This window comes from Sphaerodactylus townsendi, linkage group LG10 (genome assembly GCF_021028975.2).
Source record: "Sphaerodactylus townsendi isolate TG3544 linkage group LG10, MPM_Stown_v2.3, whole genome shotgun sequence".
Classification (NCBI taxonomy): Eukaryota; Metazoa; Chordata; class Lepidosauria; order Squamata; family Sphaerodactylidae; genus Sphaerodactylus; species Sphaerodactylus townsendi.
In genome coordinates this window covers 85,914,619-85,927,008 of record NC_059434.1, presented here as the reverse complement: position 1 = coordinate 85,927,008, position 12,390 = coordinate 85,914,619, and the positions used below count along the sequence as shown (strand labels likewise).

The 12,390-nt window shown below is 48.9% G+C and overlaps 1 protein-coding gene across 1 annotated transcript in view; it reads right to left on the bottom strand.

The window, feature by feature from the left end:
• Positions 1-3,113: 3,113 nt before the first annotated feature.
• Positions 3,114-12,390, bottom strand: part of FBXO41 (F-box protein 41) — a 78,678-nt gene continuing 69,401 nt past the window's right edge. Inside the window, exons 10-13 of the mRNA XM_048509705.1 lie at positions 10,969-11,087; positions 8,845-9,003; positions 4,895-5,010; positions 3,114-3,189 (exon numbers count right to left, since the gene is read on the bottom strand). Of these exons, the coding sequence (XP_048365662.1) occupies positions 3,127-3,189; positions 4,895-5,010; positions 8,845-9,003; positions 10,969-11,087 (457 nt within the window). The 3' untranslated portion in view covers positions 3,114-3,126. The remainder of the gene's footprint in view (positions 3,190-4,894; positions 5,011-8,844; positions 9,004-10,968; positions 11,088-12,390) is intronic.

Below are 12,390 nucleotides of genomic sequence, written 5' to 3'. Positions count from 1 at the left end.
TGGCACTACCTGCTCGACCTTATCATCTCTTTCTGGTTCATGTACTGGAAAATGAACATCTATTGGTTAAGAGGAAATGCAGATAATTTGGTAGCCTCTTTTCCTGACCCAGCAATGTCCATGGATGTTCTACCAGGATTGGATGTTCTACCAATCATGCAGTTCAGGGCTCTCCAAAGCGGTGTCTGTGGGCACCATGATGTTCCCCGTCACCTTTCCCAGTCTGCCAAGTATTTTTAGGACGCGTGTGGGGCTTCTGCCCAAGAGGGTATCTGATTCGCCATGGGAGAACTGGTTGGCTGAGATGTTCAAAACATCCCTTCAGTGATAGCTCCTACTGCCTTGTTGGCTTTTAATTTCCACACTCCTCTGGGTGTGCACTTTTTGGGGTTGTTCCCGTCATCCTATGCCAGCATTCCAAAGTCTCAAAAAAAGTGGGCATCTCTGATATAACTATTAGAGGCCCAGACTGTGCCGGAAAAGTGGTAGAAACCCAATGCTCTTTCAGAACTTACCTCAGGGGGGCTCAACGTAGAGGTTATATATATAAAAAAGAAGTCATTCAAGTTTGAAGCTAAAGCTTCAGCCAGGACTTCTGAAAAACAATTTACTTGGGGTTGCCAGCTCTGGATTGGGAAATTCCCGGAGATTTGGGGGCGGAGCCTGAGGAGGGGAGAATTTGGGGAGGGGAGGGGACCTCAGCCTGGTATAATGCCCTACAGTCCATCCTCCACTGCAGCCATTTTCTTGAGGAGAACTGACCTCTGAGCAGCAGTGGTGTAGTGGTGTAGTGGCTAAGAGCAGGTGCACTCTGATCTGGAGGAACCGGGTTTGATTCCCTTCTCTGCCGCCTGAGCTGCGGAGGCTTATCTGGGGAATTCAGATTATCCTGTACACTCCCACACACGCCAGCTGGGTGACCTTGGGCTAGTCACAGCTTCTCAGAGCTCTCTCAGTCCCACCTACCTCACAGGGTGTTTGTTGTGAGGGGGGAAGGGCAAGGAGATTGTAAGCCCCTTTGAGTCTCCTACAGGAGAAAAAGGGGGGATATAAATCCAAAACTCCTCCTCCTCTGTCATCTGGAGATGAGCTGCAATTCCAGGAGATTGCCAGACCTCACCTGGAGGTTAGAAACAACTGAAAAATGTGCTGCCCCTACTAGCAGCAGATTGCCAGACTGGCTCTTGGGCCACCCCAACAGTGTCAAGTTTTTTGCAAGCTCCTTCTTTCTACCTTCTGACTGATCAAGCAGCTCCTTCAGGGTCAAGCTTCCCCTCTCAAGTAATCAAAAAAAAAAGATTATATTTTCCTGGCGTTTGCACTGGGAACTCAGACGTGGCTGGTTTCTTGCTCCCGACAACGACATAACTCCAAAATGGCTGCTGTGTGCAGGAACCAATAACGACGACTCCAAAATGGCTGCCGCGTGCAGGAAACCGATTCAAGCGGAGAGGCAGGAATTTGTCCGGACGGCACTTGTGGAAAGGTAAATCCTTGGACAAAAAAGACCTGCCAGATTTTCCTTCCCTACTTGCTTGCGATTCAGGTAGAAAGGAGGAGCTGACGGAAGATGGCTAAATGCACAGCCACTATGCCTCTTGCGTGCTCTCCAAGGGGCTTTCCGCACTGACAGAGTTGAACTGGTTTCTACCTAGGTTCACCTCAGTGTATCCGCACTTCAACTGAGCTCAACGTTGTTTTGTCTCAGTTCCCCCCCCCCCAGAACTGCGACATCCCTGTCGCAGTTATGAACTGCGACTTTCTGCTGGAACAAGGTCAATATCGCTTCGAAGCTTCGAAGTGCGGATGCATCGAAATGACACCTCATCCGTTCAACCAATCAGGATGCGCAGAACGGGAGAGTCGTGGCGGGCATGTAACTGTAAACTGTGAAAACTGTAAAAAAAAAAGAACGCTCCCGTTTCCCGTGGTAGCACAAGCTCCAATCACGATCGAGGAGCAAAACAGGCACCAAGATGATCCCGCCCACTTAGCTCGGTTCCAGGGGGTGCTGTGCGGACAGCCTGGAATCGCCCCCCCCACTGAAGGGAACCGAGTCGACCTTAGCTCCCTTCTGTAGTGCGGAAAGCCCCCAAGTCTGTGCTGATGCAGAGAAAAGGGGCATTTGATGGAGCTTCCATTCCAAAGAAAGGAGCTTTTTCGATGCCTGGGAAGGGCAGAAGCTGATTAAGAACTGTCCCACAACATCACTGGATTGCTGGCAAAACGTTGCATTTCTTGAGAGGGAAACAGACCACGGCTTTCTTGTGGATCCAGTAGAGAAATCAGCCATGCCCCTTATCTCCGAAGATGGGACCATGTGCTCTTTCGCTGGTCTCCTAAATGTCGAGAAGAGACAGTCCCACAGTCCAAGGCTCTTGATTTTGCTCCATGATGGTATCAGGTGGTAAGAGAAGTTCTCTCCCTCTAATTCTGTTTTGCCTGGTTTTCAAAACAATAACCAGAAAGTGAAATAAACAGGAATCCTGGAGTTCCGCTGTCACCGAGCCAGAATTCTACCACTTTATATATATATATAAATTAAATACCCAAGAGAAAAGTCTGTTTGAAAAGAGATGAAATGGGACTTCGGGAAGGAGCTGGGGAGCAAGGAATACTCAATCATTTCAATGAATGAGAGAGGAGAAGCCAGAGGGTAGAGAGTCTAGCTGACTCATCGCCCTTGGCCAATAAAATATCGAACCTCCTGCCTCCGGAGAAAAAACAGAATTCTAAAGAAAAGGTTGCTTTGCCACCAGAGATCCAGTCATCCCGAGAGCATGGGGTTTGAGTTCCCTCATTGCTTCCGTAAGACATGACAGGTAAGGGGGAAAGGGAGAGGGCGAACAGCGCCCCCTCTGGCAAGAAATCCCGCTTGTTGTTGTGATAGCACCATCATCTCCACCATACATCCTGCCCTCCTGCATGGAAAAGGAGAGCGTCGCTTCCGGATCCAAAGGCCTGCTCCCAAATTTTGCGTGCCTTCCTGGCTGTGTTCTGATACGCCGGTCCAGAACGGAGGTGTGCGGGAAGCTGGTGTTAGCTTCAGAATGGTCTCTAGCAACAAACCGACAGAAGAGTAGACGTTGCGCTTGGGAGTGTGGGTTTTTTTCTTTCTTGTGAAGGTTAGCAGCCCGCTTCCACCTTAACGTGTAGGATCTTTGAAAAGCCTGGCCTCTTCTTCAGGGCCTGAAAGAGAGCACGGGAAGAGAAAGGAGTCAGTGCAGGGACTTCTGCCCTTGGCCGGCCAGCTCCAAGCTGGGACATTCTTGGAGGTTTTGGGATGGAATCTGGGGAGGACCAGATTTCGGGAGAGAAGGGACTTCATTGGGGTGCAATCGGGGGCATAGCTAGGAAAAATGGAGTCTGGGGCAGACTCCGAGTTTCCCACCCCCCCCATGGGCCACTGTGCCCCACTTACCTTAGCTGGGGGCGGGGCCTGGTGGGGCGGGGCCAGCAGCAACCTCTGTTGGGCCTGGCGGGGCAGGGTGAGGGGGGAAGGAGGAGGGGCATGGGGCGATATTCTGCCCTCACGTGACCCCAACGGCAGCCACCCAGGGCGCCTATCCCCACCCCATCCCATGGAAGCTACGCCACTGGTTGTAATGCCCTGGAGTCCACCCTTCAGGCCAGCCATTTTCTGCAAGAGAACTGATTTTTGTGGTCTGGAGATCAGCTGTAATTCCAGGAGATTTCTAGGGCCCACCTGGTTGTCAGGAACCCAACCTGAGCAGGTTAGAACCATGGAACTCCCTTTCCCAAATTCTATCTATCCCTATGTTACAGGCCACTTGGAGGCTTTTGAAAACATCTGCTCGTTCCAGAAAGCCTGTGAGCGGGGTTATATTTTTCCCTGACTTTGTAATGCATTTCACGTTTGGGTGCTGTCAAATGGTATTTCTACATAGAACTGGCCCTTTCCGCACAAACCTTTTAAAACATTTTGAGGCTGGAAATAAAACATTTCTTCCATAAAGTTCCACATTGTTTTTACCACCAGACGTTTCATTTGCAGTCTCAAAACGTTTTAAACGATTGCTCTTTTAAAACGATTCCTTGGCTGACATGTTTTGAAAACGTCTTCATTCCAGGGACCTAGGGCCTGTCATATTGTTGGTATTTGCAGATGTCTATCACAATTCAGACATGAAGGGGTTAACTGTGTGCATGCTAATTAGCTACTGAGGTCAAAGAGTTTTATGGCCAGTCCATTGATGAGGCTATTGGTCAGCTAGCCCCGGCATTGCCTATGTGGAACTACCGTGTTTCCCCGAAAATAAGACAGTGTCTTATATTAATTTTTGCTCCCAAAGATGCGCTATGTCTTATTTTCAGGGGATGTCTTATTTTACGGTGTTCTGTTCGTCGGGCACGCTTCCAAACAAAAACTTTGCTATGTCTTACTTTCGGGGGATGCCTTATATTTCGCACTTCAGCAAAACCTCTGCTACGTCTTATTTTCAGGGGATGTCTTATATTCGGGGAAATAGGGTAGTCACGTAGACAGAAAGTTATAAAGTAAAGTAGGTTTCTTTGTTTGAGCACACTGCAAAAGCCAACAGACTGCATTGCTAAGATGGGCGCCACGTGAAACCACGAGGTGCAAACTATGTAGCCAAGTTAGTGCTAGAATAGAATGCTGTTCTTTGTTTTCTTCCATGTAACCCACCCTAATAGCTAGTAAACTCATTTGTATAAAACCAGCAACTGTGTATTGGTCTCTTTTATGGTCCTCTGCTAAACATATTAAGTTACAGTCAACACATATCCTGTTCTCAGCCTCTTCCAACTCTACAACCTATAAACATGCCCATTGTGAAATGTACAGCCAACACTCAAGCAGAATGGCTAACACAGGAGGCCTTGTGTAGCTGAAACGCTGCAATTCCTGTACCTGAAGTTTGTTAACCATTTCCTCAAACATCTTCTTGGCTTCGGAACTGTTTGGTTCCTTAAAGTAATCGGCAATCCCGACCTGTACCACAATGGACTTCAGGTTCCGGCAAACACCTTTAAGGACAGAGAAACGCTTTTGGTGTGAAGATCAGCAAAAAACGTACGCAATCCCTGCAAACAGACAACGTTGCCAACCAACCAGAATAAAACTCATATGACTGCCCTTGTGTTGTTTAATGACACTAGAGACAGAAATTTGGGACTAATGTTTGTCTTTAGGGTGTTGTAATTTCCCGGGTTGTATGGCCATGTCCCAGCCACAGATGCAGGCGAAATGTCAGGAGAAAATGCTACTGGAACACGGCCATGCAACCCGGAAAACTCACAACATCCTATTGATTCCAGCTGTGAAAGCCTTTGACAATACAGTGTTTGTCTTCTTGCATATATATCAATCTCTCTATATCAAGCCAAATTGGAAAGCATTGCTACAAAAGGCAAGGGAGAAAATTGCATTGGCAACTTCGGGACCGCATTACCCCATATGTCCCGGCTTGTCCTCTGCGATCAGCAGAGGCGAATCTACTGGAGATCCCTGGCCCCTCGATGACGCGGCTGGCCTCCACACGGGCCAGGGCCTTTACAGCTCTGGCACTGGCCTAGTGGAACACATTACCATCAGCTATTCAGGCCCTGCGGGACCTTGGAGAGTTCCGCAGGGCCTGTAAAACTGAATTGTTCCACCGGGCCTTTGGAGAGCCCAGCCGCCGATAATGCCCCGCCCTCCCCCCCTTGCTAGTAGGGTCCCCTAACATCACTGGGACCCCTCCTCATTTTTTGGAAGAGGGTGGTATATGGGCCTCGTGGGCCCCTATTTTAGAATGTACTTGTTTTAAGATTTTTATGTTTTCTGTATGATTTTGTGTTGTTCACCGCCCTGAGCCCTTCGGGGTTAGGGCGGTATAGCAAGTTTAATAAATAATAATAATAATAATAATAATAATAATAATAATAATAATAATAATAATAATAATAATAATAATAATAATAATAATAACAACAACAACAACAACTTAGAGTGGGATAGAATTATTTGTTTTTTTTATTTCCTGCAACATATATATGGGCTCTGAAAACTTATAGTAATATGGATTTTAATTGAGGGGGTCCTATGGTGTAATGGCCTTTGGCTACAAACACTAAAGTGTATGGTGTGGCAGTAATACAGTTGTGCTTTGCAGAATAAGCGATTTCATGCTGTAGCTATATTTGTGATTTTGAAACAGCATAATTATATTGTCAAAGGCTTTCACGGCTGGACTCAACTTGTTGTGGGCTTTCCAGGCTGTTTGGCCGTGGTCTAGTAGATCTTGTTCCTAATGGGCCTTTCCCCACTTACGGTTTGCAACGCGCTACTCTCAGCGCGAGCGATTTCCGCCACGGGGTCATGTTCCCAAGGTGCCGTTTCTTCAGCGTCAGAAATGACGCGCGCTGAGGGGACGTGAGAGCACAGAGTTGGGGCGGCTGCGTTGTTGCCGCCCGGACTCGTGGGGAGCTGGACCATGCGCTATTTGGGGAGAGTAGTGCGCAGCAAACGGTAAGTGGGGAAAGGGCCAATGTTTCTGGACACAGTGTGTAACACACTTCTCTCTGTGAAACACCTCTGAAAATGCCAGCCACAGATGCAGGCAAAACGTTAGGAACAAGATCTACCAGACCATGGCCAGACAGCCTGGAAAGCCCACAACAATCGGCATAATTAATAGTCCTCATAAATGTCAGGGGGTGTTTACTACAGAACTAGTGATACACCAGCTTCATAACCACTCTCTTGCTCTCCCAAAACTGCAGGAAAAGTCTTCTTTGTAAATCCATTGAGGAATGGATTATTAGCTGGTTGTTCTGTGGCCTGATTTGATGCAATTTTTTCTAAATGGAATACTTATAATTATCTGTGAGGTGAACGAGTAATTTCTGTTTTGCGACTGGCTCAGAGAATGATTGCTGCCTTCTATTTTTGTGAGGCGAAGTTTGCACCAACGGCTGAATAGTTTAAGATGCTTCCTGTCCATTTATATTTAAATAGTGGCACAGCCAACTTTAATTAGCAGATCAACAAAGGAGATCAATTAATAGATTAACATATTAAAATTTCAGTTATGAATCAGTGGAGGCCAATTTTAATCTGCAAGGGTGGGAGATAAAGGAGACCCCTGTTTAATTTTGAGGCTCCTTTTGTTCGGGTGAAATTATGGCAGGAGAGAATGAGAACAAAAACAGAAATGATGAACTTTCAGTGATTGTAAGTTCTCAGGCTTCCTTCATTTTATAAGTATAAACTGATGCACATCGGGGCAAAAAAAATAATCTTAACTTTGCATATTCATTCATAGGGTCTGAACTGGCAGGGACTGACCAAGAACGAGATTAGGACTAATAAAAGGAAACACTTCTTCACGCAACGTGTGATCGGTGTTTGGAATATGCTGCCACAGGAGGTGGTGATGGCCACTAACCTGGATAGCTTTAAAAGGGGCTTGGACAGATTTATGGAGGAGAAGTCGATTTATGGCTACCAATCTTGATCCTCTTTGATCTGAGATTGCAAATGCCTTAACAGACCAGGTGCTCGGGAGCAACAGCCGCAGAAGGCCATTGCTTTCACATCCTACATGTGAGCTCCCAAAGGCACCTGGTGGGCCACTGCGAGTAGCAGAGAGCTGGACTAGATGGACTCTGGTCTGATCCAGCTGGCTTGTTCTTATGCTCTTATGTTCTTATGTTCTTATCTTGCAGTTGCAACAGACAGCAGCAGAGGTGTAGCTAGGGGGGGTACTGGGGGCTGGAGCTCCAGGTTCCACTTCCTGGGGGTGCCCTGTAGGGCCACACCTCTCCTTGCAACTGTGGCAGCCCCCCAACTCCCTGTGAAGTTTGGGGCAGGGGCTCAGTTGAACGCTGGTGAGCAGGGCTACATGGAGATTAGGAGTGGCAAGAGCCCATATGATCTTGGCTTAATTTAATTAGGCTTGGGTCCCGCTTCAAACTGCAGGTTTCCAGTCTGCAGTTTAGAGCTCTATCCAAGCCTTGCTGAGGCCAGAATCAGACGGAGCACAGGGGCTGTCCAACTCTAGCTTTATACCAGTGATGGCGAACCTTTTTGAGACCGAGTGCCCAAACTGCAACCCAAAACCCACTTATTTATCGCAAAGTGCCAACATTTATTCTTATTGCATTTTTATATTTATTATTGCATTTTTATACCGCCCTCCCCCTGAATACTGAGGTTTTAGTTTTGGAAAAATGGTTGGCTCTGAGGCGTGCGATACTCAGGAGTAAGCTTGGTGGTAGTTGTTGGCTTTGCTTTGAAGCAACTGTGCAACTCTTCCAACGGGTGAATCATGACCCTAGGAGGGTTTGCTCAGAAGAAAGCCCATTGCCAGCAACTGAGCTTACTCCCAGGTAAAGGATCGTGTTTTAGTTCTTTGCATGAAAATCAGTGGGGTTTAACAGCGCTTAACAGGGTTACCTATGCTGCTTCCCCAAAACTAGGTCTTAGGTTTAATGCTAATAATTGAGCCCAGCAGCCTAGATGGGGGGGGGGCGGGCGATTCCCCCGCCATGATGAACTCTGTTTGTGCGTGCCCACAGAGAGGGCTCTGAGTGCCACCTCTGGCACCCGTGCCATAGGTTCGCCATCCCTGCTTTATACTATTGGCTGCGCCCCAAGCTAGAGCTGGACAGCCCCCCTGCCCTATCTGATTCTGGTCTTGGGTACAATATTTAAGAGAAGTCCCCCAGGTGGGCTTCCCATTTCCTCATCTTCAAGAAAGTGGACAAATCTTTGCTCCCTTCTGTTCCTCCTCTTAATCCCTGGGACCCACACAACCTGGGAATTCTCCCCACTGCTTGCCCTTCGGAACCTCAGACCCCTTTCCGGTTCCCACTCACTGTTGAAATGCAGCAAGGCTTTGGGGGTGACTGGGGTGAACGTCAAGACCAGCATCTCCAGCCCTTTCAAGCCTTCCCGGCACACCTCAGCAGCCACCTCTTGGTTCACCTCTGTCACGTGGTCCAGCTCCAGCACCTGAAGGCGCATGCAGTTCCGGGCTGGGAAGAAGGAGATGCGTTCAGCAGCGAGGTGGCTCGCGGGCTCATTCAAAGTATGCTCTCCCTCCAAGCAACCATATCAATGTAAAAGGTTTAATCACCCCCACTCTGCACGAGGCGTGTAAAGGTCTACTAGAATCTATCAATCCTTATTTATCTTCTGATATGTAATAACATAAAATAATCTCTGTGTTCTTTCTTACAGGTAATAATTCAAGAAGAAGAAGAAGAAGAAGAAGAAGAAGAAGAAGAAGAAGAAGAAGAAGAAGAAGAAGAAGAAGAAGAAGAAGAAGAGGAGGAGGAGGAGGAGGAGGAGGAGGAGTTTGGATTTATATCCCCCTTTCTCTCCTGTAGGAGACTCAAAGGGGCTGACAACCTCCTTGTCCTTCCCCCCTCACAACAAACACCCTGTGAGGTGGGTGGGGCTGAGAGAGCTCTGTAGTGCTGTGACTAGCCCCAGGTCACCCAGCTGGCGTGTGTGGGAGTGTACAGGCTAATCTGAATTCCCCAGATAAGCCTCCACAGCTCAGGCGGCAGAGCTGGGAATCAAACCCGGTTCCTCCAGATCAGAGTGCACCTGCTCTTAGCCACTGCTCTTAGCCACTACGCCACTGCTTACATTCACTGGGCATCACAACAATCCATAAAGAACCAATACCTTACACATAGATATGCTTGACAAAATCATACATTAGGTGTTTACCATACGAAATGAAATATACCACTGAGAACTGTAATGTGCTTTATAAAACTATATGTAGGACAATATAAACTCTGGATAGGTTATTATTTTGGAAAACCTTTCTCAAGCCCAACCTGTAAAGGATAAAAATAAAGCAACATTTAAGAGAACGGACCTCTTTCTTCACAAAAAAGACATAGAGAATATCGCAGGTAACGTTGCTCTCATGAGCTCCCCGAGAGGCAAAGAACTGGTACTTGACCTCCGAATTGTTCCCAGAGCTTCACTGGATTATTTATCTACAATAGCAAATGAAAGTCTTACAGTACATGTGCACAAAAATGCCATGGATTGTGTTAAATGTAAAGCGGAGAGACTTTTCAGGGTAGCTCTAATAAAAAGGAGCAACCTGTGCTAAAAGGCCATCTTAGCAGATGAGAACTTCGTTGCTGTCCATTGAAGACCTAAGCCATAGGTGTCAAACTCGCGGCCCTTTGGGGGGGGGGGGGGGTGGCTGGGGGGGGGGGGGGTGGGGGGGGGGGGGGGTGGGGGGGGGGGGGGGTTGGGGGGGGGGGGGTTGGGGGGGGGGGGGGGGGGGGGGGGGGGGGGGTGGGGGGGGGGGGGGGTGGGGGGGGGGGGGGGTGGGGGGGGGGGGGGGTGGGGGGGGGGGGGGGTGGGGGGGGGGGGGGGTGGGGGGGGGGGGGGGTGGGGGGGGGGGGGGGGGGGGGGGGGGGGGGGTGGGGGGGCGGGGGGGGGGGGGGGGGGGGGGGTGGGGGGTGGGGGGGGCGGGGGGGGGGGGGGGGGGGGGGGGGGGGGGGGGGGGGGGGGGGGGGGGGGGGGGGGGGGGGGGGGGGGGGGGGGGGGGTGGGGGGGGGGGGGGGTGGGGGGGGGGGGGGGGAAAATGCAACCTGAACAGGACCTTGAAGTGTGATGTTAAATGTTGGTGTTATATGTTATATGTTAAGAAAGTAAACCATTTTGTTTTTAAAATTTGTTGTTGCAAACTCATTCCAAGTTCTGCCCCACAGAACCCACAGATAGAGGTTACACATAGGTCTACCAGTAGAGAGATATTCACATCTCAGGTGCACTGCGCATGCCTTCTTCCTCATAGCGTGCAAATGTGTGATGCATGAGAAAGGAAGATTTTTTCCTTGGCTTCATCCACAGGGCGACACCCCTTCCCATTCCCAACATGCAAATATTAGCCGATCACACCCTCTCTCTTTTTTTTTAGTTCCATAGAAACCCATTTCCCAGACAGGGGAAAAACCCAGACTTACCTAATGAAGCTAACCCCTGAACACCACAGCCTGCCCCACCGACACCCAGCGCCCTCAAATGCGGCCAACACCGTCCAATCATCTGCAGGCAGCGGTTGCTAAATCGTGTTGGTTGCTGGCTGGAAAATATATTTTTTTAAAGCACAGAAGAAGCTGATCAAAGCATCCCAATTTACATATCATTAACAGAGGCAAATTAGGAAGGGAATGTGTCACCTCCTTTGGCTTGTGGGAGTTTTCTGGGCAGCTTGATTAGAACTGGGAAAATAGATGTAATTTAACTTCTGTTATGTTTTCTGCGGAACAAACGGCAGCAAAGGGCTTTTCCGGAGGATAATTTCTTTGCACTTCGTTGGGGGGGAAAGGCAGAAAATGATACAAGCTTATTTTTCAAATTGCATCTGGGTATTTCTATGCTGCCAAACTATTTCTCCCTTGGAATTTTCTTCGGTAAATGGACTCTGTTTCTTTGCTCTGCTGGATCGCAAATCTAACGCGATCCACAGATAATGTCTTCATAGCAGACATCTCGGCAATCCAGCTCATAGGTTCCAGCCCAAACATCACAGGGAGCTCCGTGTATAGCCTATTGTGGGTTTTCTGGGCTGTGTGCCTGTAGTCTAGTAGTTTTGCTCCAGACTACAACCAAACAGCCTGGAAAAAAACACAGCTGCCAGTGGATTCCTTCATCAACACAGCTCCATGTATTTTTGTTTTCATTAAAAATTAGCCTGGTTAGGCTCTGACTGAGGGCTCAGCAACTACTGAACTGTAAACTGCAATCTTGTGCAGCTTCGCTTGAGCTTGGAGCAGGGGTGGGCAATTATTTTTTTCCATGGGGCCGCATAAGAAACAGAAAATATTGTGGAGGGCTGGGCCAAAAGGCTGAACTCAATTCTGCATCATAGGGGCTGATAAGTGACAGACAGGTGCACAGATCAACTTGGAATCAGTGGCAACAGTTCTGCATACAACACTATTTGGCACAAAGAATCACAGGCTTAACCTACCTGCATAGTTGTCCACTGTGACAATCAAGCAAGTGGGGAGACTTAAGTCCCTTGACCCACTTTTTCATCAACTGGTGCTTTTGAATGCCCCGCAGAAGCCGGCAGCCAAGGCAACCGGCTTCTGCGGGGCTTTCAAAGGCGCCTCGTTCCCCAGCAAGGCAGGGGGGCGAGGCGCTTTTGAAAGTCCCGCAGAAGCAGGCAGCCAAGGCAACCAGCTTCTGCAGGGCTTTCAAAGATGCCTCGCTCCCCAACAAGGCAGGGGGGCCAGTCAGGGTCATCCGGCGGGCGGAATGTGGCCCGCGGGCCGTATAATGCCCAGGTCTGCCTTGGAGGCATGTGAGAAGAGAGGACAGGGTTAACTCTTCAGCCTGTTGCATTTTCAGTCATCAAAATCGCCCCCCCCCCCTCGCTC